The sequence below is a fragment of the Dama dama genome, chromosome 1, assembly GCF_033118175.1.
Source record: "Dama dama isolate Ldn47 chromosome 1, ASM3311817v1, whole genome shotgun sequence".
Lineage (NCBI taxonomy): Eukaryota > Metazoa > Chordata > Mammalia > Artiodactyla > Cervidae > Dama > Dama dama.
The window spans coordinates 77,063,304-77,084,828 of record NC_083681.1 but is presented as its reverse complement, the minus strand read 5'-3'; the positions used below and the strand labels follow the sequence as shown (position 1 = coordinate 77,084,828).

General features: G+C 43.8%; 1 protein-coding gene across 1 annotated transcript; it reads right to left on the bottom strand.

Annotated features, from left to right (window-relative positions):
* Positions 1 to 20,175: 20,175 nt before the first annotated feature.
* On the bottom strand, positions 20,176 to 21,108 carry LOC133055682 (olfactory receptor 5W2-like). The gene has a single exon (XM_061140816.1). It carries the CDS (start codon positions 21,103 to 21,105, stop codon positions 20,176 to 20,178), a length of 930 nt encoding a protein of 309 aa, XP_060996799.1. The 5' UTR covers positions 21,106 to 21,108.
* Positions 21,109 to 21,525: the final 417 nt, after the last annotated feature.

Below are 21,525 nucleotides of genomic sequence, written 5' to 3'. Positions count from 1 at the left end.
CGCACATGAAAGAGTCGTGAAATGACGTGTGTCTGTGACTGTCTCCTGTTAGGTTTCTTTCCTTCAGTTAAATGTCTTTAAGGTTAAGTCACGTTGCTGAATACACTGGAATTTTGTTTCATTAAATGGCACAACAATATTGCATTTTATAGATACAACACATTTTATTGATCCATTCTTCAGACGGATGAATGTTGGCTTGTCTCTACTCTTTATCTATTATGAATAATGATATTTTAACATTTATGTCAACGTTGCCTTTCAAGGCAGCCTTCAAAGCCAAATATCAGTTTATTCCCATCCTTCAATCTCATACTGATAGCTTACAGTGAACAATGTTGGATTTGCGATCTCCAAAGAAGATTTAGCTTCAGGACCAGGGACCAGGCTTGATCACACAGAGCTTTTGTGTGGCAGAAGCTTTATAACAGTGAAAAAAGACAGAGAACGCTTCTGACATAGGCATCAGAAGGGGGCGGAGAGTGTCCCACTCACTAGTCTTATCAAGCCCTTATATGATTTCACCAAACCTGTTCCCTCAGCATACATCTTAAATTAACAGGATTGATTAAAACTAGCAATAGAAAGGTCTTACCAGACCCACTCCCACAACATAGGTTTTAAAACAGCAAGATTAGTCAGAAGGTTCTTGTTAAGAAGGAGAAATATGTCCTTAAGCAAGACGTACTGTTGTAACAAAATCATTTGTTACAAAGCTTAAGGGAAAGCACGCATTGAGCAAGATGAGCTGTTTTGTGTAATCATTCAGTCAGTTCAGTCACTCAGTCGTGTCCGACTCTTTGAGACCCCATGAATCGCAGCACGCCAGGCCTCCGTGTCCATCACCAACTCCCAGAGTTCACTCAAACTCATGTCCATTGAATCGGTGAAGCCATCCAGCCATCTCATCCTCTGTCATCCCCTTCTCCTCCTGCCCCCAATCCCTCCCAGAATCAGGGTCTTTTCCAATGAGTCAACTCTTCACATGAGGTGGACAAGTACTGGAGTTTCAGCTTCAGCATCAGTCCTTCCAAAGAACACCCAGGACTGATCTGCTTTAGGATGGACTGGTTGGATCTCCTTGCAGTCCAAGAGACTCAAGAGTCTTCTCCCACACCACAGTTCAAAAGCATCAATTCTTCAGTGCTCAGCTTTCTTTATAGTCCAACTCTCACATCCATACATGACCACTGGAAAAACCATAGCTTTGACTAGATGGACCTTTGTTGGCAAAGTAATGTCTCTGCTTTTTAATATGCTAACTAGTTTGGTCATAACTTTCATTCCAAGCAGTAAAGGGCTAATTTCATAGCTGCAATCACCATCTGCAATGATTTTGGAGCCCCCAAAATAAAGTTTGACACTCTTTCTACTGTTTCTCCATCTATTTCCCACGAAATGATTTGACCAGATGCCAGGATCTTAATTTTCTGAATGTTGAGCTTTAAGCCAACTTTTTCACTCTCCTCTTTCACTTTCATCAAGAGGCTTTATAGTTTTCCTTCACTCTCTGCCATAAGGGTGGTGTCATCTGCCTATCTGAGGTTATTGATATTTCTCCCTGCATATTGATTTCAGTTTGTGCTTCATCCAGCCGAGCATTTCTCATGATGTACTCTGCATATAAGTTAAATTAGCAGGGTGACAATATACAGCCTTGACATACTCCTTTTCCTATTTAGAACCAGTCTGTTGTTCCATGCCCAGTTCTAACTCTTGCTTCCTGACCTGCATACAGGTTTCTCAAGAGGTGGTCTGGTATTCCCATCTCCTTCAGAATTTTCCACAGATTATTGTGATCCACACCATCAAAGCCTTTGGCATAGCCAATAAAGCAGAAATAGATGTTTTCTGGAACTCTATTGCTTTTCTGATGATCCAGTGGATGCTGGCAAGTTGATCTCTGGTTCCTCTGCCTTTGCTAAAACCAGCTTGAACATCTGGAAGTTCACGGTTCACATATTGCTGACACCTGGCTTGGAGAATTTTGAGCATTACTTTACTAGCGTGTGAGATGAGTGCAATTGTGCAGTAGTTTGAGCATTCTTTGGGATTGCCATTCTTTGGGATTGGAATGAAAACTGACCTTTTCCAGTCCTGTGGCCACTGCTGAGGATATTGAGTGCTGGCATATTGAGTGCAGCACTTTCACAGCATCATCTTTTAGGATTTGAAATAGCTCAACTGGAATTCCATCACCTCCACTATCTTTGTTCGTAGTGATGCTTTCTAATGCCCACTTGACTTCACATTCCAGGATGTCTGGCTCTAGGTGAGTGACCACACCATTGTGATTATCTGGGTTGTGAAGATCTTTTTTTGTACAGTTCTATGTATTCTTGCCACCTCTTCTTAATATCTTTGAAAGGTCGGGCATGTTGAGGCATGCCCCGGAAAAGTGCCGCTGGCAAGTTCCAGAGGCTGACTAAACTTCCAGGGACCCACCCCCTGCAGCCCGGTCCAATCAGGTGCCAACACGGAGGCCTTGGACACCAACCGCCGCTGTAGCCCGCGCTTTCTTCCTTATATGGGAAGACCTGGCTTGGACGCCGGCCCTGGCTATAAAACCTCTCCCCACCCCTCATACCTCGCAGACTCCCTTTGTCTCCTCGCTCACTCGCCCCCAGGAGTTCTGCCTGAGAGCGACCGCCCAATAAAGGCCTTCATCAAAGGTCCTTAGAGGTGGCTTTTTCTTCCCGTGGCGTTTTCTAACATCTGGCGCCCAGCGTGGGGCTCGAGGTGAGGGCCACCGGCACTCGCCACTGAGGCCCCCTCGAGCTCCACCGCCACAGTAGCCCCGGACCCAGGCAGCTGACCAACCCCCCGGACGGCAGGATACGGGGTAAGTCCCTTCGGCTTTGAGGCCTGCCCTCCCTGGCAACCACCTCCTAGGGCCCAGTAACGGGTGTGCACTTACTGGGCCCTCCCGGTCACCAGCTGGTGGGGAGACGTCCCCAGCGGCTCAGTAGACCTCCGGCTTCGGCCTTTCCCGGTCCCCAGCTCGTGAGGAAGACGTTCCGAATGGCTGCACGGACCTCCGGCTTCCCTTGGCACGTCTGAAGACGTTTGGACAGCGGGGGTTGCCTCCACACCCTGTGGTCACCATGGGATCGACAGCCTCCAAACCCGATCCCCAATACTCCACACCCTTAGAGTGCCTGCTAGCTAACCTGCAGACTCTAAGACTGATGGGATATATCTGCCCCAAGCAGCTCACTTTTCTGTGTTCACAGGCCTGGCCTCAATATTCCCTAGATAATGGCTCACAATGGCCAGCCACAGGGACATTAGACTTTTACGTCCTCCGTGATTTAGATAATTACTGCCGGAGAACGGGAAAATGGTCTGAGGACCCCTATGTTCAGGTCTTTTGGGCGTTGCACTCTCGCCCCACCCTGTGCTCCACGTGCGCTCCCAGCCAAATCCTACTCACCATGGCCCCACCCGACTCCATCCTCCCGGACCAAGCCAACTCCTCTGTCTCTGAGTCCTCTGCTTTCTCTGTTCCCCCGGAAGATCTGGTGGCCCCCCCTCCCTATGCATCTCCCATGGCCCCCACCCCTTCCTCTCCGGTTCCTGCCCCCTCCCCCTCCACTCCGGCCCCTTTCGCCCCTGCTCCCGCCCCTGAGACTCCACCACCGGCCCCGGATCCTCCGGCCCTTAACCCTGTCTTGTATCCTCCCCTCCCCCCGTCACTCCCTCCTCATCTCCGGTTAGCTCCCACACTCGCTCCCACAGCAACCCTCCAGGGGCCTCCCCTCCCCCTCCCCCAGCCCCGCTACTCCTTCTGCGACAAGTGGCCGGAGCTGAGGGTAGCCCAGGTCCACGTCCCCTTCTCTCTCCAAGACTTAGCACAGATTGAGGCCAAACTGGGATCCTTTTCCTCCAACCCCACTCAATATATTAAACAGTTTACGAGTCTGACCCGCGCCTACGCCCTAACATGGCAGGACACATGTGTCATCCTGGGGTCTACCACCACCCCCGAAGAGAGGCAGGCCATTTGGACGGCAGCCAGGGCTCAAGCCGACCAGCGGCACTGTGCCAATCCCTCCCCCGAGTGCCCCCCGGGAGCTCAGGCAGTTCCTGACACCAACCCTGATTGGAACTACCAGGAAGGGGGTGGCGGCCAGCTGCGGGTATGCTATATGATAGAGTGTATCCTCGATGGAATGGAAACGTCCTCTCATAAGGTAGTAAACCTCCTCAAACTAGATGAGGTGACTCAGGGGCCCGACAAAAACCCAGCCATGTTTCTTAATCGGCTGACTGAGGCCCTTGTTCAATACACCAGAGTGTCCCCTGAGTCCCCCATTGGGGCAGCTACCTTGGCCAATCGTTTTATCTCCCAATCTGCACCTGACATCCGAAAAAACTGGCCAAGGCCGAGGACGGCCCTCAGACCCCTATTTGAGACCTGGTAAAAATGGCCTTTAAAGTTTACAACGCCCGTGAAGAAACTGCTGAGGCCAGCCAAAAGGCAAGGCTCAAGCAAAAGGCCGAATTTCAGGCAAGCCTCCTAAACCAGCAAACCCAGGCCTTGGTAGAGGCCCTACAGCCGGCGGTGGGCTCAGGGCCCCAAAACCCCCTCCGGGGGCCTGCTTCAAGTGTGGCCAAGAAGGATACTGGGCCAAGATGTGCCCCAATCCACGGCCTCCCTCCAAGCCATGCCCGTTGTGCAAACAACAAGGACACTGGGCTAGTGACTGTCCCCAGGCCTCTCAGGCCCCGACCTCTAGGGGCCGGAGACCAGAGCGCCCCAGGGAGACCTCCTGCCCTCCTCTGGCCTTGGAGCTGCTGAGCCTCAACGATGACTGACGCCGCCCAGACTCGGGAACTCCGATAACCCAAGCCGAGCCCAGGGTAACGCTCCAGGTAGCGGGTAAGTCTATCAACTTTCTAGTTGATATGGGGCCTACCTATTCGGTACTCCCCTCTTTCGGGGGCACTTTACATCCTTCCCAGGTTTCGGTTATGGGCATTGACGGCCAACCCTCTTGTCCGCTCCAAACCCAACCACTATCCTGTCAATTAGATTCCTGCCTATTTACCCACTCCTTTTTGGTCATCCCCTCCTGCCCTACTCCTCTCTTGGGAAGAGATATATTCGCTAAGCTGAAGGCCACCCTTCACCTGACTCCAGGATCGGCTCCCACGTCAGGGGCCTTCCTAATGTTACTTGTTGACCCTCCAACCTCTTCTCTTAATCCTGAGGTCTGGGACACCCGAGTCCCGGTGGTGGCTCGGCACCACCCTCCAGTCCTCATCTGGCTAAGGGACCCCACCTGCTTCCCAGCCAGGCCCCAGTTTCCTTTGTCTACTTGCAACCTCAGGGGGCTAAAGCCCATCATCGACCATCTCATGGGACAGGGTCTTTTGATCTCCACGACTTCCCCTTGTAACACGCCCATCCTCCCTGTTCAAAAGGCTTCAGGAGACTACTGGCTAGTGCAGGATCTCTGCCTGATCAATGCGGCGGTGGTCCCTGCCCATCCACTTGTCCCTAACCCCTACACCCTCCTTTCTTCCATACCTCCCAAAACCTCTCATTTCACCATTATTGACCTCAAGGATGCCTTTTTTACCATCCCACTCCACCCCGACTGCCAATTCCTTTTTGCTTTTACCTGGACTGACCCCGACACCCAGCTGACCACACAACTCACATGGACCGTACTCCTTCAGGGGTTCAGAGACAGTCCCCACTACTTCAGACAGGCTCTGTCCCGGGACCTGGCCAGATGCTCACTCCGCCCTAGCACCCTCCTCCAATATGTAGACAACTTGCTCCTTTGCAGCCCCTCAGAAGAGACCTCCGACAACATTCTGCAACTCTTCTTAATTTCCTCGGTTCCCAGGGTTACAGAGCCTCACAATCCAAGGCCAAACTGACTCAGACTTCTGTTGTCTATCTAGGCCTCCAAATCACCCCTACCACTAAGGCCCTGGCAGCAGATCGGTGTAGCCTCCTCAGGTCTATCTGTCCTCCAGCCAACAGAGACCAGATATTGTCCTTCCTAGGACTGACGGGGTTCTTCCGACACTGGGTCCCAAATTACGCTACCCTGGCCAAACCCCTATATGCCGCCACTAAAGAGACTCCCAGAGGACCGCTGTCTTCCCCCACCGAAGTGGCTAAGGCCTTCCACTCTTTATGCTCAACCCTATTGGCTGCACCCCCTCTCTTTCTCCCAAATCCCAACTATCCGCACCATCTATACACTGATGAAAAGGGAGGGATAGCCTTTGGAGCCTTGGTGCAACCGATTGGCCCCGAACTGCTGCCTATTGCTTACATATCCAAACAACTTGACCTCACAGCCAGGGGATGGTTCCCCTGCCTGCGGGCACTAGCGGCAGCGGCAACATTGTACACTGATGCTAAAAAGCTGATTCATGGTCAACCCCTGACCATCTTCTCACCTCTTCGCCTTGGCGATCTTTTAGCCTGTAGATTTCTCTCTGACCTCAGCGAATCCAGGCTCCAGCAGTTTCACCTGGTATTTTTGGACAATCCGCAAGTTTCCGTGAGTCGCTCTCCACAATTAAACCTGCTTTCTTCATTGCCCTCCCTCCCCCTCTCCTCAAAACCCCCAGCCCACTCATGCTCAGAGGTCCTTGAGTCCCTTATGCAACCACCTCACAACCTGTTTTCCGAACCTCTACCAGATCCAGACCTAACTTTGTTCGTTGATGGGAGCTCAAAGTGAGATCCCGATGGGAACCGAAGGGCGGCTTATGCTGTGGTAACCACCCGGGAAGTCCTAGAGGCTCAGCCCTTGTCACCCGGGAAGACCTCTCAAAAGGCTGAACTAACAGCCCTAACTAGAGCCTTACACCTAGCAAAAGGAAAAAGGGCCAATATTTACACAGACTCCAAATATGCCTTCTTGATTGCCCATTCTCACACAGCAATCTGGAAAGAGCGGGGCTTCCTGACCACTAAAGGATCCCCCATCTGTAATGCCCCCCACATTATTCGACTGTTAGATGCCTTATCTCTGCCCAAAGAGGTCGCTATCATACACTGCAAGGGACACCAAAATACTCATGACACTGTCGCTCTGGGTAATAATATGACAGATCAAGTGGCTTGACAAATCACCTTATAACAAGCCCCCGAGCCCTTGCTGACTTTGAAATCCACCCTCAACCCAGATTATTCCAGCGAGGAAGCCAGAGCCTTGCTGGCACAGGAAGGGGCTCAGAGGCACCCGTCGGGATGGATACTACTCCATAATAAACCGGTGCTTCCTGAGCGCCAGGCTAAGGCCATAATATCCCAAATCCACAATACCCTCCACATTGGGCCAAGGGCTCTCTTTTCCTTTCTCAGCCCTGTCTTTTCTCCCCTACATCTCAGACAGACCGTATATGCTGTCCAACACTCCTGCCTAACATGTGCTTCCACCTCTCCTCAAGGAGGACTCCGACCCCCACAGGAGACTCAGCAGCTAAGGGGACATATGCCTGGACAAGATTGGCAGATAGACTTCACCCACATGCCCAGACATCAAACCTACCGCTATCTGCTGGTCTTGGTGGACACCTTTTCAGAATCGGTCAAGGCCTTCCCCACCACCCAAGAGATGGCAGCGGCGGTGGCAGAGGTCTTGACGACCCATCTCATTCCCAGATTTGGGTTGCCAAACTCTCTCCAGTCTGACAATGGGCCTGCATTTATCTCACAGATCTCCCAGCAGGTGGCTACGGCCCTGGGCATCGACTGGCATCTCCACATCCCCTATCGGCCCCAATCGTCAGGCAAAGTAGAACGGGTGAACGGCATCATCAAGACGCACCTGACCAAGTTTGCCTCAGAACTGCGGCTGTCTTGGGTCGACCTCCTTCCTCTGGCGCTCACTCGCATTCGCACCACACCACACTCCAAAACAGGTTTGACCCCTTTTGAACTGCTCTACGGCAGGCCCTATCTCCTGACTCACCTCCCAGAGGGAGAGGTTCCCCCACTCGCGGGGTACCTCCCCCTCTTCTCCCTCCTACAATCCTTGCTGAGAGAAAACGCAGACCGGGTCCTGCCACAACCGACAGATGACGAGGGGCCAACTCAGCCTCTGGCCCCGGGATATCAGGTACTGCTAAAAGCCTTGAGTCCCCGCCCGCTACAACCTCGCTGGATGGGGCCCCATACTGTAATCCTCACCACTCCCACGGCAGCCAAACTTCTGGGACACGAGCCCTGGTATCACCTGACCCGGCTCAAACGAGCTCCCCCGGGTCTCCCAGAGACAGGGGTGACCCCGGCCCAGGCCCCCCCTCCCAATTACTCCTACCACTCCACCCTCATGGGGCCGACCAAACTGACCATCACCCAAACCCCTCTGTCGTCGATCCCAAAATAATTGAGGGACCACATCCCGATATCCGATGCTGACCTGGCATCACCCGCTGTGGCTGCTAACAATCATAGCTCTGGCCATACTTTTGGGCCTTGTCTCTTAAATAAGCTCTTGGCCTTTGTCAAACAGTGGCTCAACACGGTCCAGATGATGGTGTTGCGACAGCAGTACCAAGGGCTTCCAACAAACACTCTGTGACAAAATTAACGGCAGACGCTCCCTGTCATCCCGGCCACACCCTACCACTCACCGCCCCCATTCAGCAGGAAGTAGCCAGAGAGAACCAGTGCCCCTTGTCCTATAGCAAAAAGGCTGGGATGAAAGGTCAGGCATGTTGAGGCATGCCCCGGAAAAGTGCCGCTGGCAAGTTCCGGAGGCTGACTAAACTTCCAGGGACCGACCCCCTGCAGCCCGGTCCAATCAGGTGCCGACACGGAGCCCTTGGACACCAACCGCCGCTGTAGCCCGCGCTTTCTTCCTTATATGGGAAGACCTGGCTTGGACGCCGGCCCTGGCTATAAAACCTCTCCCCACCCCTCATACCTCGCAGACTCCCTTTGTCTCCTCACTCACCCGCCCCCGGGAGTTCTGCCTGAGAGCGACCACCCAATAAAGGCCTTCATCAATGGTCCTTAGAGGTGGCTTTTTCTTCCCGCGGTGTTTTCTAACAATCTTCTGCTTCTGTTAGGTTCATACCATTTCTGTCCTTTATTGAACCCTATCTTTGCATGAAATGTCCCCTTGGTATCTCTTATTTTCTTGAAGAGATCTCTAGTCTTTCCCATTCTGTTGTTTTCCTCTATTTCTTTGCATTGATCACTGAGGAAGGCTTTTTTTATCTCTCCTTGCTATTCTTTGGAACTCTGCATTCAAATGGGAATATCTTTTCTTTTCTCCTTTGCTTTTTGCTTCTCTTCTTTTCACAGCTATTTGTAAGGCCTCCTCAGACAACCATTTTGCCTTTTTGCATTTCTTTTCCATGGGGATGGTCTTGATCCCTGTCCCCTGCACAATGTCATGAACCTCCATCCATAATTCATCAGGCACTCTGTCTACCAGATCTAGTCCCTTAAATCCATTTCTCACTTCGACTGTATAGTCATAAGGGATTTGATTTAAGTCATACCTGAATGGTCTAGTGGTTTTCCGTACTTTTCTCAATTTAGGTCTGAATTTGGCAATAAGGAGTTCATGATCTGAGCCACAGTCAGCTCCTGATCTTGTTTTTGCTGACTGTATAGAGCTTCTCCATCTTTGGCTGCAAGGAATGTAATCAATCTGTTTTCATTGTTGGCTATCTGGTGATGTCCATGTGTAGAGTCTTTTCTTGTGTTTTTGGAAGAGGGTGGTTGCTATGACCAGTGCATTCTCTTGGCAAAACTCCATTAGCCTTTCTTTGCCCTGCTTCATTCTGTACTCCAGGGCCAAATTTGCCTGTTACTCCAGGTGTTTCGCTGACTTCCTACTTTTGCATTCCAGTTCCCTACAATGAAAAGGACATCTTAGCTCTGGGATTAAAGAAAATATGTGACTAAGGCAAAGCCCCAGACTCCTTACCAACCTACTTAAGAATTAACTCTCTCAATATCATCCAAGGACATTTAATTGAATCTGTGACTTCATAACATTCTCTACTATGTATGCTCTTTCTTGAATTATGTTATATTTTCCATAAAAATATGTCTACTGCATTTAAGTCTTTAGGAAAAAGTTCTGTGCTTATTATCTCTATTTTCTAAAATTGTTAATAGAGGACTTGCAGAGCTAACTGCTTTCTAGACATTTATTGCTAAGTATTTCTGTCTGTTAAAGTGGATAATAATGTACAAAGGATAGAAACATACTAGATTTGGGATTTTCCTTACTTACATTGTTCATACATTCAAGGATGATTCACTTAAAAATTTTTGGTGGGTTTAATGATTTTCTAAGTAGGTTTAATTTTGGTTTTCTTAAATAATTTGTCTTATATTATCCATACTGATTTGCATAATTAAAAATATTGGAAATTTCTTTTTTCTATTGACATGTAGTTGTAATACAATATTATATTTGTTTCAGGCATATAGCTTAGTGATTCCATGTTTTATATTCTCTATATATAGTTATAAAATATAGTCTATATTTTCTGTTTTTATATCATATCTTGTATCTTCTTAATTTTATATCTAATAGTTTGGTTACCAGAGGGGGTGGGGGGCATGAGAGAGAGGCAGGATTTGTGAGTAAATCAGGGGGAGGGTTACATCATCTTGGTACCTGTCATGAGTGATTGTAGAACCTAGCCCATATTTCAACTGAATATTTCATGGTGACCTCAGTCAACATGAAGAAGAAAACCAATACCAAAGAATGGACCAATGGTCATCATTTTAGGTCATGTAATTTTGAAAAAGTGTTTATGTAGCAAAAGATAACTAGAACAGTAAGAGTAAATACATCAGAGAGAAACATTTCCATAAAATATAAAGTATCTGAAAACCGTTTATACATATATATGACACAGAACATATATCCAAAAATGAAATTTTTTTGTCGATAGTAAAAACAACAACAAAAAAAATGAGCAAAATACTGAACAGATACTCTCACCATAAAGATATATAAACAACAAGTTAAAACACAACAGCTTTCTCAGAATCACTAGTTACTAAGGCAATGACAACAAAGCCACAGTAAGATAATATTACACAAATGCTAGATGAAATGAAATTAAATACTGATCATAATTAATCTCTGCTTCATCTGATTTCTCATTGGGAAATTAGCAACACAGGTTTTCTTATTAGTTTTGATATTTTTCCTCAGTTTGTCCTTTTACTTATTTCTATAAATCTGGGAAATTTATTTTGCTAAAATATATATAAATACTGCATATTTTATATTGGAGAAGTGATCCTTAATAACAATTTCTGATGCCTTTTATATGTCACTGTCATTCTTGGTTCTCAGGATTCCAATACTAAAATATCACCTGTACTCCTGTGGAGATATTTTTGAGGCAAAGGTTAAACCACAACTAATTTTTAATAGTTCTCCACTAAAATCCAGAAGATGATGAGTGTGTTTCAAAAGAATTTTACTATTACTACTTGATTCTCTATTACACATATGTAATGTATGTAGAATGTGTATGTAGTGTATGTAGAATTGCCCTTGATCACCTAGTTCTATTCTTATCCTTTCTAATTTCTCCCTCAGTTACTTCCATTTCTCTCTCTCTCTCTCTCTCTTTTAAATTTATTTATTTTAGTTGGAGGCTAATTACTTTACAATATTGTAGTGGTTTTTGCCATACAATGACATGAATCAGCCATGGGTGTACATGTGTTCCGTATCCTGGATCCCCCTTCCACCTCCCTCCCCATCCCATCCCTCAGGGTCATCCCAGTACACCAGCCCTGAGCACCAGTCTCATGTATTGAACCTGGACTGGTGATCTGTTTCATATATGATAATATACATGTTTCAATTCTATTCTCTCAGATCATCCCATCCTTGCCTTTTCCCACAGGGTCCAAAAGTCTGTTCTGTACATCTGTGTCTCTTTTTCTGTCTCACATATAGGGTTATCATTACCATCTTTCTAAATTCCATATATATGTGTTAGTATACTGTATTGGTCTTTATCTTTCTGGCTTACTTCACTCTGTATAATGGGCTCCAGTTTCATACATCTCATTAGAACTGATTCAAATGAATTCTTTTTAATGGCTGAGTATTATTCCATGGTGTATATGTACCACAGCTTCCTTAACCATTCGTCTGCTGATGGGCATCTAGGTTGCTTCCATGTCCTGGCTATTGTAAACAGTGCTGCGATGAACACTGGGGTGCACGTGTCTCTTTCAGATCTGGTTTCCTCGGTGTGTATGCCCAGCAGTGGCATTACTTGGTCATATGGCAGTTCTATTTCCAGTTCTTTAAGAAATCTCCACACTGCTTTCCATAGTGACTGTACTAGTTTGCATTCCCACCAACAGTGTAAGAGGGTTCCCTTTTCTCCACACCCTCTCCAGCATTTATTGCTTGCAGACTTTTGGATAGCAGCCATCCTGACTGGCGTGTAATGGTCATTGTGGTTTTGATTTACATTTCTCTGATAATGAGTGATGTTGAGCATCTTTTCATGTGTTTCTTACCCATCTGTATGTCTTCTTTGGAGAAATGTGTGTTTAGTTCTTTGGCCCACTTTTTGATTGGGTCACTTAGTTTTCCGGAATTGAGCTGCAGGAGTTGCTTGTATATTTTTGAGATTAATTGTCAGTTGCTTAGTTTGCTATTATTTTCTCCCATTCTGAAGGCTGTCTTTTCACCTTGCTTATAGTTTCCTTTGCTGTGCAAAAGCTTTTAAGTTTAATTAGGCCCTATTTGTTTATTTTTGCTTTTATTTCCAATATTCTGGGGGGTGGGTCATAGAGGATCCTGCTGTGATTTATGTCGGAGAGTGTTTTGCCTATGTTTTCCTCTAGGAGTTTTACAGTTTCTGGTCTTACATTTAGATCTTTAATCCAATTAGAGTTTATTTTTGTGTGTAGTGTTACAGGGTATAAAAATCCCTTGAATTACATTTTGTTCAGTCAGAACCTTGCTATAGCTTTTTCACAGGCTGCTCCTCAAAACCATGAAGACTAGCATCATTTTGATCTACTCCCACTCAACAACTGAAACCTGATTTTGGGTAGTTACATTATTATTACAAGCCAGATAACCTGAAATATCTCACAATGGGATTTGTGTTTCATTAAAAATGAAGATCTTAAATAGTTTAAAAGCTTGTCTTAAGGAGAAAGCATATTTCTCAGATATAAGCAAGTGAGGGAAAAAAAAAAGAAACCTATACTTAGAGTTTTCCTGGTGCCTTGTTGACACTAGAACAATTCTATGTAGGCAAACAGTACCCAGATGAAGGTCTTCTTCAGAATGTAGTTCTCTGGCCCCCAAATCTATAATGATATAGAATGCATTGCATGGTTCTGAACTGAAGTACATTGTACCTCTCTCCTGCTGTGAGAATGACCAGGAGAGCCAGTGGGTGTATAAAGACAGTGTTGTTCTACAAGCAAGGCAGCACTTTTAGTAACATAAAGATTAGTAATATTTTGAGAGACTCTAGAAAGTATGCACTACATCAATTCAGTTCGGTTCAGTTAAGTCACTTAGTCCTGTCTGACTCTTCGTGACCCCATGAATCGCAGCACGCCAGACATCCCTGTCCATCACCAGTTTCCGGAGTTTACTCAAACCCATGTCCATCGAGTCTGTGATGTCATCCAGCCATCTCATCCTCTGTCGTCTCCTTCTCCTCCTGCCCCCAATCCCTCCCAGAATCAGGGTCTTTTCCAATGAGTCAACTCTTCGCATCAGGTGGTCAAAATATTGGAGTTTCAGCTTCAGCATCAGTCCTTCCAATGAACACCCAGGACTGACTTCCTTTAGGATGGACTGGTTGGATCTCCTTGCAGTCCAAGTGACTCTCAAGAGTCTTCTCCAACACCACAGTTCAAAAGCATCAATTTTTTGACATTCGGCTTTCTTCACAGTCCAACTCTCACATCCATACAAGACTACTGGAAAAACTATAGCCTTGACTAGATGAACCTATGTTGGCAAAGTAATGTCTGTGCTTTTTAATATGCTATCCAGGTTGGTCATAATTTTCCTTCCAAGCCCAAAGAAAGGCAATCCCAAAGAATGTTCAAACTACTGCACAATTGCACTCAACTCACACGCTAGTAAAGTAATGCTCAAAATTCTCCAAGCCAGGCTTCAGCAATACGTGAACCATGAACTACATCAATTAGAAAAATATGTAATGAACTCTTGTACAAGAAACTTTTCAATTTAAAAATAAAAATTAATAGTCTCCTACAATCTCATAATGAATGTAATCTGTTTATGGAAAGGCATTTTTCGAGTATAATATGCACATAGAAAATGCATTTTCTGGATTTAGAAAAGGCAGAGGAGCAAGAATCAAATTGCCAACATCCACTGGATCATCAAAAAAGCAAGAGAGTTCCAGAAAAACATCTATTTCTGCTTTATTGACTATGTCAAAGCCTTTGGCTGTGTGGATCACAATAAACCAGAAAATTCTGAAAGAGATGGGAATACCAGACGACCTGACCTGCCTCTTGAAAAACCTGTATGCAGCTCAGGAAGCAACAGTTAGAACTGGACATGGAGCAACAGACTGGTTCCAGATAGGAAAAGGAGTATGTCAAGGCTGTATATTGTCACCCTGCTTATTTAACTTATATGCAGAGTACATCATGAGAAACTCTGGGCTGGAGGAAGCATAAGCTGGAATCAAGATTCCCCGGAGGAATATCAATAACCTCAGATATGCGGATGACACCACCCTTATGGCAGAAAGTGAAGAAGAACTAAAGAGCCTCTTGATGAAAGTGAAAGAGAGTAAAAAAGTTGAAGCTCAACATTCAGAAAACTAAATCATGGCACCTGGACACATCGTTTCATGGCAAATAGATGGGGAAACAGTGGCTGACCTTAATTTTGGGGGCCCCAAAATCACTGCAGATGGTCATTGCAGCCAAGAAATTAAAAGACACTTACTCCTTGGAAGGAAAGTTATGACCAACCTAGACAGCATATTAAAAAACAGAGACATACCTTTGCCAAGAAAAGTCCATCTAGTCAAGGCTACGGTTTTTCCAATAATCATGTATGGATGTGAGTGTTGGACTATAAAGAAAGCTGAGCACCAAAGAATTGATGCTTTTGAACTGTGGTGTTGGAGAAGACTCTTGAGAGTACCTTGGACTGCAAGGAGATCCAACCAGTCCATCCTAAAGGAGATCAGTCCTGGGTGTTCATTGGAAGGACTGATGCTGAAGCTGAAACTCCAATACTTTGGCCACCTGATGCGAAGAGCTGACTCATTTGAAAAGACCCTGATGCTGGGAAAGATTGAGCGCAGGAGGAGAAGGGGATGACAGAGGATGAGATGGCTGGATGACATCACAGACTCGATGGACATGGGTTTGCGTGGACTCCGGCAGTTGGTGATGGACAGGGAGGCCTGGCGTGCTGCGATTCATGGGGTTGCAAAGAGTCGGACATGACTGAGTGACTGAACTGAACTGAACTGTGATAATATTGCTTATCTAATCTATATCAAGTGTCAGTGTACCTGACTCAAATTGTTTTATTGGAGCTGGGACATACCGTTTATTCATATATTATGGACAGCTGCTTTTGTGATACAGGACAAGACTGTTTATTTATGACCAAAATTTATGGCCTAAAACCCTAAAATATACATTATTAAATAGCTCAGGGCTTCGCAGTTGGTGCTAGTGGTAAAGAACCCAACTGCCAATGCAGGAGACATAAGAGACACAGGTTTGGTCCCTGGGCTGGGAAGATTCCCTGAAGCAGGTCAAGGCAACCCACTCCAGTATTCTTGCCTGGAGGATCCCATGGACAGAGGAGCCTGGTGGGTTACAGTCCATGGAATCACAAAGAGTCAGACACGACTGAAGCTGCTTAGCATGCACACAAATACTTCAAAGAAAAGTCTGTCAAGTCATGATCTAATGCGTTGAAACAAATTTGAACTGGTACCATTTTTACATAATTTCAAATAACCCAATGGTGAATATTTCTGTACATGTATTTCAGTGGACGTATTCATTCTTCACTCTTGGGCATAATTGTAGGAGAGGTATGTTGGGGTTCTAGCACGGTTATGTGCAGCTCTAGTATCAATAGACTCTGCTATGGTGTTTACTAAGTGCAGTGGCAATTCTCAACCTACTGTCAATGTGTAAAAGCCACGGCTGACTCACATCCTCCCCAGATACCATACTTGTTTACACTTTGCCATTTGGTCAGTCAGTTCAGTCACTCAGTCATGTCCGACCCTTTGCGACCCCATGGACTGCAGCATGCCAGGCTTCCCTGTCTATCACCACCTCCCGGAGCTTATCCAAACTCATGTCCATCGAACTGAGGATGCCATCCAAACATCTCATCCTCTGTCATCCCCTTTTCCTCCTGTCTTCAATCCTTCCCAGCATCAGAGTCTTTTCCAATGAGTCAGCTCTTCGCATCAGGTGGTCAAAGTATTGGAGTTTCAGCTTCAGCATCAGTCCTTCCAATAAATGTTCAGGACTGACTTCTTCTAGGATTGACTGATTTGCTCTCCTTGCATACTACAATTTCTAACATTTTATTTACTTCAGTGCTAAATAGGTGGATATCCACTTTTGTGATGAGTCTATGAGTTTCTGAATCTGAATAACAGAAGAGACAAAAGGGTCACCTTTGAAAATGTTTGCCCTTCTGAGACTTATACTACTTAAATGGCTTCATGTTACCACTACTTTAGGTTAAACAGTTTACATGTATCAAACAATTTCTTGTTTGAATATGAAGTGATTATTTTTTCTTTCTTTTTTTTTTTTTTTTTTCAATTTTCAAGCCCTTTCCAGTACTGGGGGTGAATTTACACAGAAGTAGAGTCATATTTTATAGGGACAGATTGTACCAGCTGGAAAGGACCTTAGAGGTAATCTAGCTGAAGCCTCTATTTAACTTCAGGGAACCTGAGGGATAGAAAGGAAGAGTGATGTGTTAAATTTAGAGTGGACTTGCTGTCTGGTCCATAGTATGTTTGTACCTAAAGAGAGAGATGTCCAGGGAGGATAAACTTTGCTGCCTCTGGCTATAACACAGAACCTCTACTTCCTGGTGTACTGAACATTATTACTGCAGGATTTATAATGAATATACTTGTTCAACCCATAACTAGTATGCCGCTATCTGTCCTCTATGTTAGACATTTACCCAAATCTAACATTGCTTTTGCCATATTTATACTTCATTATTTCAGTGGCAAGGATGAAGGACAAGGTCAAGATACATGACTAAAATAGTAACACATGACACACTCATTGATAAATTGCATTTGGACAATGATATTTACCATCACACATTGCACTGGTTGTGTGAGAAGAATGTGGTGTTGAAAGATTAAATGGGAAAAGAATGAAGACTACTGAGATAGAGTGTTAATATATTATATTAGTAAACCAATAATTAATGGCAAAATACTGAAACCATGGGCTTCCCTTGTGGCTCAGCTGGTAAAGAATTTGCCTGCAATACGGGAGACCTAGGTTTGATCCCTGGGTTAGGAAGATCTCTTGCAGAAGGGAAAGGCTACCCACTCCAGGATTCTGGCCTGGAGAATTCCGTGGACTGTTTAGTCCATGAGGTGGCAAAGAGTCAGACACGACTGAGTGTCTTTCACTCACTCATTGACACCATATTTTGTCTGACTTTAATATATTCCAGCCAATGTTTTCTGCCATGTTACTCCTCATAAGCAAACAGTTCAAAAGAAGTTTGAGTGAATTAATGAAGTATACCAGAAATAGAAACCTATAAACCTTTTGTATTATAGAATAGCTATCTTACGGGGTTTTTACCATGAGAACTCTTCTTAACATGCCATAATGTTTTACAAATACCACCATGAGTAACAAAGGAATTTCATAGACTTTATTTTTGCATTCTGTAATAATTTTACCTAAGGACATTTTACAATGGCAGCTGGAAAATTTAAGACCATCTGAAGCTTTTAACTTTACAATTTTAATGTGTAAATAAGAGTGTTCTTCAGTAGTTTATGATATTTCAAATATATAATTGGATTGCAGCCTAGCTTTCTCAGCAAACTGATTCAGTGTTTTAGCCTTCAGGAAGCCATATCAAAGTCAGATGTAATAGTCAAATATCAAGAAATGATAGCTTCTTACTTGTAGTGCAATTAACAAATACATATATCTTTATAAGAATATTATCTTAGTGTCCACAACAATTTTATGCACCTTCCAAAAAACTGTTGTGTATATACATACAATATGTATACACTGTTGTGAGGTATGTGTCTATGTGTGTATGTGTGTTAAGGTATTTAACGAATCTTCAGATAATTTTGGGTTATCGAGATATAAGTAATAGTCAAAAAATATTGCCTACTGTTTTTAGATAAATTCATATTCATTTATTTTATATCCCAGGCAAAATTCAGTGCTTGGTTAACAACGATGGAATGAATGCTCAGTTCTTTAGCAAAGAATGCTCACAAACAGGGTGATATAAAGCAACGCCTTAAAGGTGATTGTAAACCATAGAGAGGTGGGCATTTAACCAGGGTTGACAATGAGGAGGAAGGAAAGAAAATTGTCTTGGAAGAAGTGCAGAAGAATTGATAGCTGATAACAACAGCACTCTATTGTACTTTAACAAGTAGACAGCTCTTCTGTATATCTTTATAATCTAATCTTTAGATATCTTATTTTTATCTAACTTTATTCAAATGTAATTGGCTAATTCCACGTGTAATTATAAGTGCACAACGTGATATATGTCTACATTTGTGAGATGGTTACCACAGTAAGGTTGATTAACACATGCTTTGCCTCATAGTTTCCCATTCTGAGTGTGTATATAGTGAGGGGGGTTAAGAGCTACATTTTTTTCCACAAATTTCTCAAGTTTTCATTATTGTTAACTAGAGTCACCATATACATTTAGATTCCCCTGAATTATTCATCAAATAACAAAGCTTGTACAGTTTTACCAATATCACCAATTTCCCCTACCTTTCAGGCCTTAGCAACATTCAACTCGTTCTGTTTGTATGAATTTCATCTCTTTTTTTTTGACTGTAGCACTCAGCTTGCCAGGATCTTAGTTCCCTGATCAGGGATCAAACTGGACCCAGTTAGTGAAAGCATTGAGTTCTAATCAGTGGGCTGCCAGGGAATTTCTGAATTTGACTTTTTAGATTCTACATATATGTGAGATCATATAGTACTTGTCTCCCTCTGTATTAATATTTCACTTAGCACATGGCCTCACAGTTCTTCCATGTTGTAGCAAACATGACTTCTAAATACATGGACGTATACACTTCATTTCAGTTCAGCTCAGTTGCTCAGTTGTGTCCAACTCTTTGCGACCCCATGGACTGTAGCACGCCAGGCCTCCCTGTCCATCACCAATGCCCAAAGTTTACTTAAACTCAAGTCCATTGAGTCGGTGATGCCACTTCAAAATCTGAATAACTGTCAGATCCTCTGACTACAACCTTTTCATTTCCCTGATTGAACCTTTTTAAAATTTGACTGAATATCTCTATCCAAAGTAACTTTCCTTTTTGGCTAGTTTTAGATATTTTTGTTTTGAAATTATAGCCCTTTATGTTTTATTTCGTGATGAATTTGAGGCCAATTGTGAATTATTACTTGACTGTTTTTTGTTTGTTTTTAGTACTAACTTCAGTAGTGCATAAACTATAAGATCTATAATAATATATAAAAAGGCTACAGGCTCAAAGATCACTGAGTAAATGCACAATAAATCTTAGTGTAATTGAAAACAATGCTTGAATTAAACAATGAACAAAAATTACTACAATGGAAAAGACAGAAACCTTTTTCACATAGACAAAGTGCCATATATATATATACGTATGTATGTATATATACATATATACACACACATACATATAATAAGTATATATATATTACATTTATATATATGTATGTATATATATATATGTATTATAGATACACATACACACACACATATATATATATATAAATCCTTAAAGCATTATGAAACATGACATGTGTGGGGGAAGCAAAATTAGGATTTAATACAAATATCACTTTAAGAATTTGAGAAATTATTCTCATGTATTCTTTTAATTTTAGTAAATCAACAATCAATATATTATATGAATGCACATATGTACACAAATGCCTAATACAGATAACTAAAACCATTTATTTTTCAATTTTTCCAGGGCCTGTTTTACATCTTTGTTCCTTAGGCTGTAAATCAGAGGATTTAACATAGGAATCACAAGAGTGTAAAACAATGAGGTCATTTTGTCTTCATCTAGAGAGTACGAAGAACTCGGCCTGAAATACATAAAGAGCAGAGTTCCCTGGAAAATTGCCACAGCAGTTAGGTGGGAGGTACAGGTGGAGAAAGCTTTGAACCTCCCTTCAGCAGAATGGATCTTCAAGACTGATAGGATGATATAACAATAAGAGACAAGGACTCCTGAAATGGAGCTTAATTCAATAAAGCCAAAAATCATGAATATCACTAACTCATTGACCTGTGTGTCTGAGCAAGATATCAACAGGAGAGGAGGAACATCACATAAAAAGTGGTTAATCTCATTTGACCCACAGAAGCATAAGCGGAATGCTAATGTCGTGTTTATCAAAGCATCTATCACCCCCACCAGGTAAACCCCCGCCATGAGCAGGGAGCACAGCCTGCTGGACATGCTGACCGCATAGAGCAAGGGGCTGCTGACGGCCTTGTACCGGTCATAGGCCATCACTGCCAGCAGGAGACACTCAGAATCTACAAAGGTACAGAAAACCAAGAATTGCAGAGCACAGCCATAGGAGGGGATTGATTTGATCTTGGCAAATAGGTCCACGAGCATCTTAGGGCCGATGGCTGTGGAATAGCAGAGGTCACAGAAGGAGAGGTGGCTGAGGAAAAAGTACATGGGCGTGTGCAGCTGGGGATCCATCCGAATCAGGGTTATCATTCCAAGATTTGCCAGAAGGTTGATGAGATAAACAAGGAGAAACATTGTAAATAGGATCACTTTGTTCTCAGTGTTATCAGTAATTCCCAAGAAAATGAACTCAGTAAAGGAGGAACAATTCTCTCTACTCATTCTTCTTTGTTCTTTTCTAACGTTTAGAAAGTGATCAAGAAAAGGACATGTTATGTGTAACACTTCTGCACATCTGCAAAATATCATAAGATAGATCATGATTTTTTTCTATAATTATATTTTTATATTTAGAAAATAATTCATGATAGGTGAACGTACACTTGAAGAGGGATAGCTGTATACTAAGCAATAATAAAAATTATCTGGAATTGAACTTTGAGAAATAGTGATATAAATTTAGATATCATTCATGAGGTATGCTACTTTCTACAATCTCCTGTCTGAGCATTATTTTCCTTATCTCAGTGGGTAGATATTGGTCAATTTCACTCTCCTTATTTCTTCAAAATAATTTGTAAGAGACACCAGTGGTAGAGAAGCCAGGTTTAAGACATGAGACTAAGCATTTTCTATGCTTGA

Excerpts from the sequence above, each read along its gene's own strand:
- LOC133055682 (XM_061140816.1), bottom strand. The coding sequence starts at position 21,105 with ATGAGTAGAGAGAATTGTTCCTCCTTTACTGAGTTCATTTTCTTGGGA.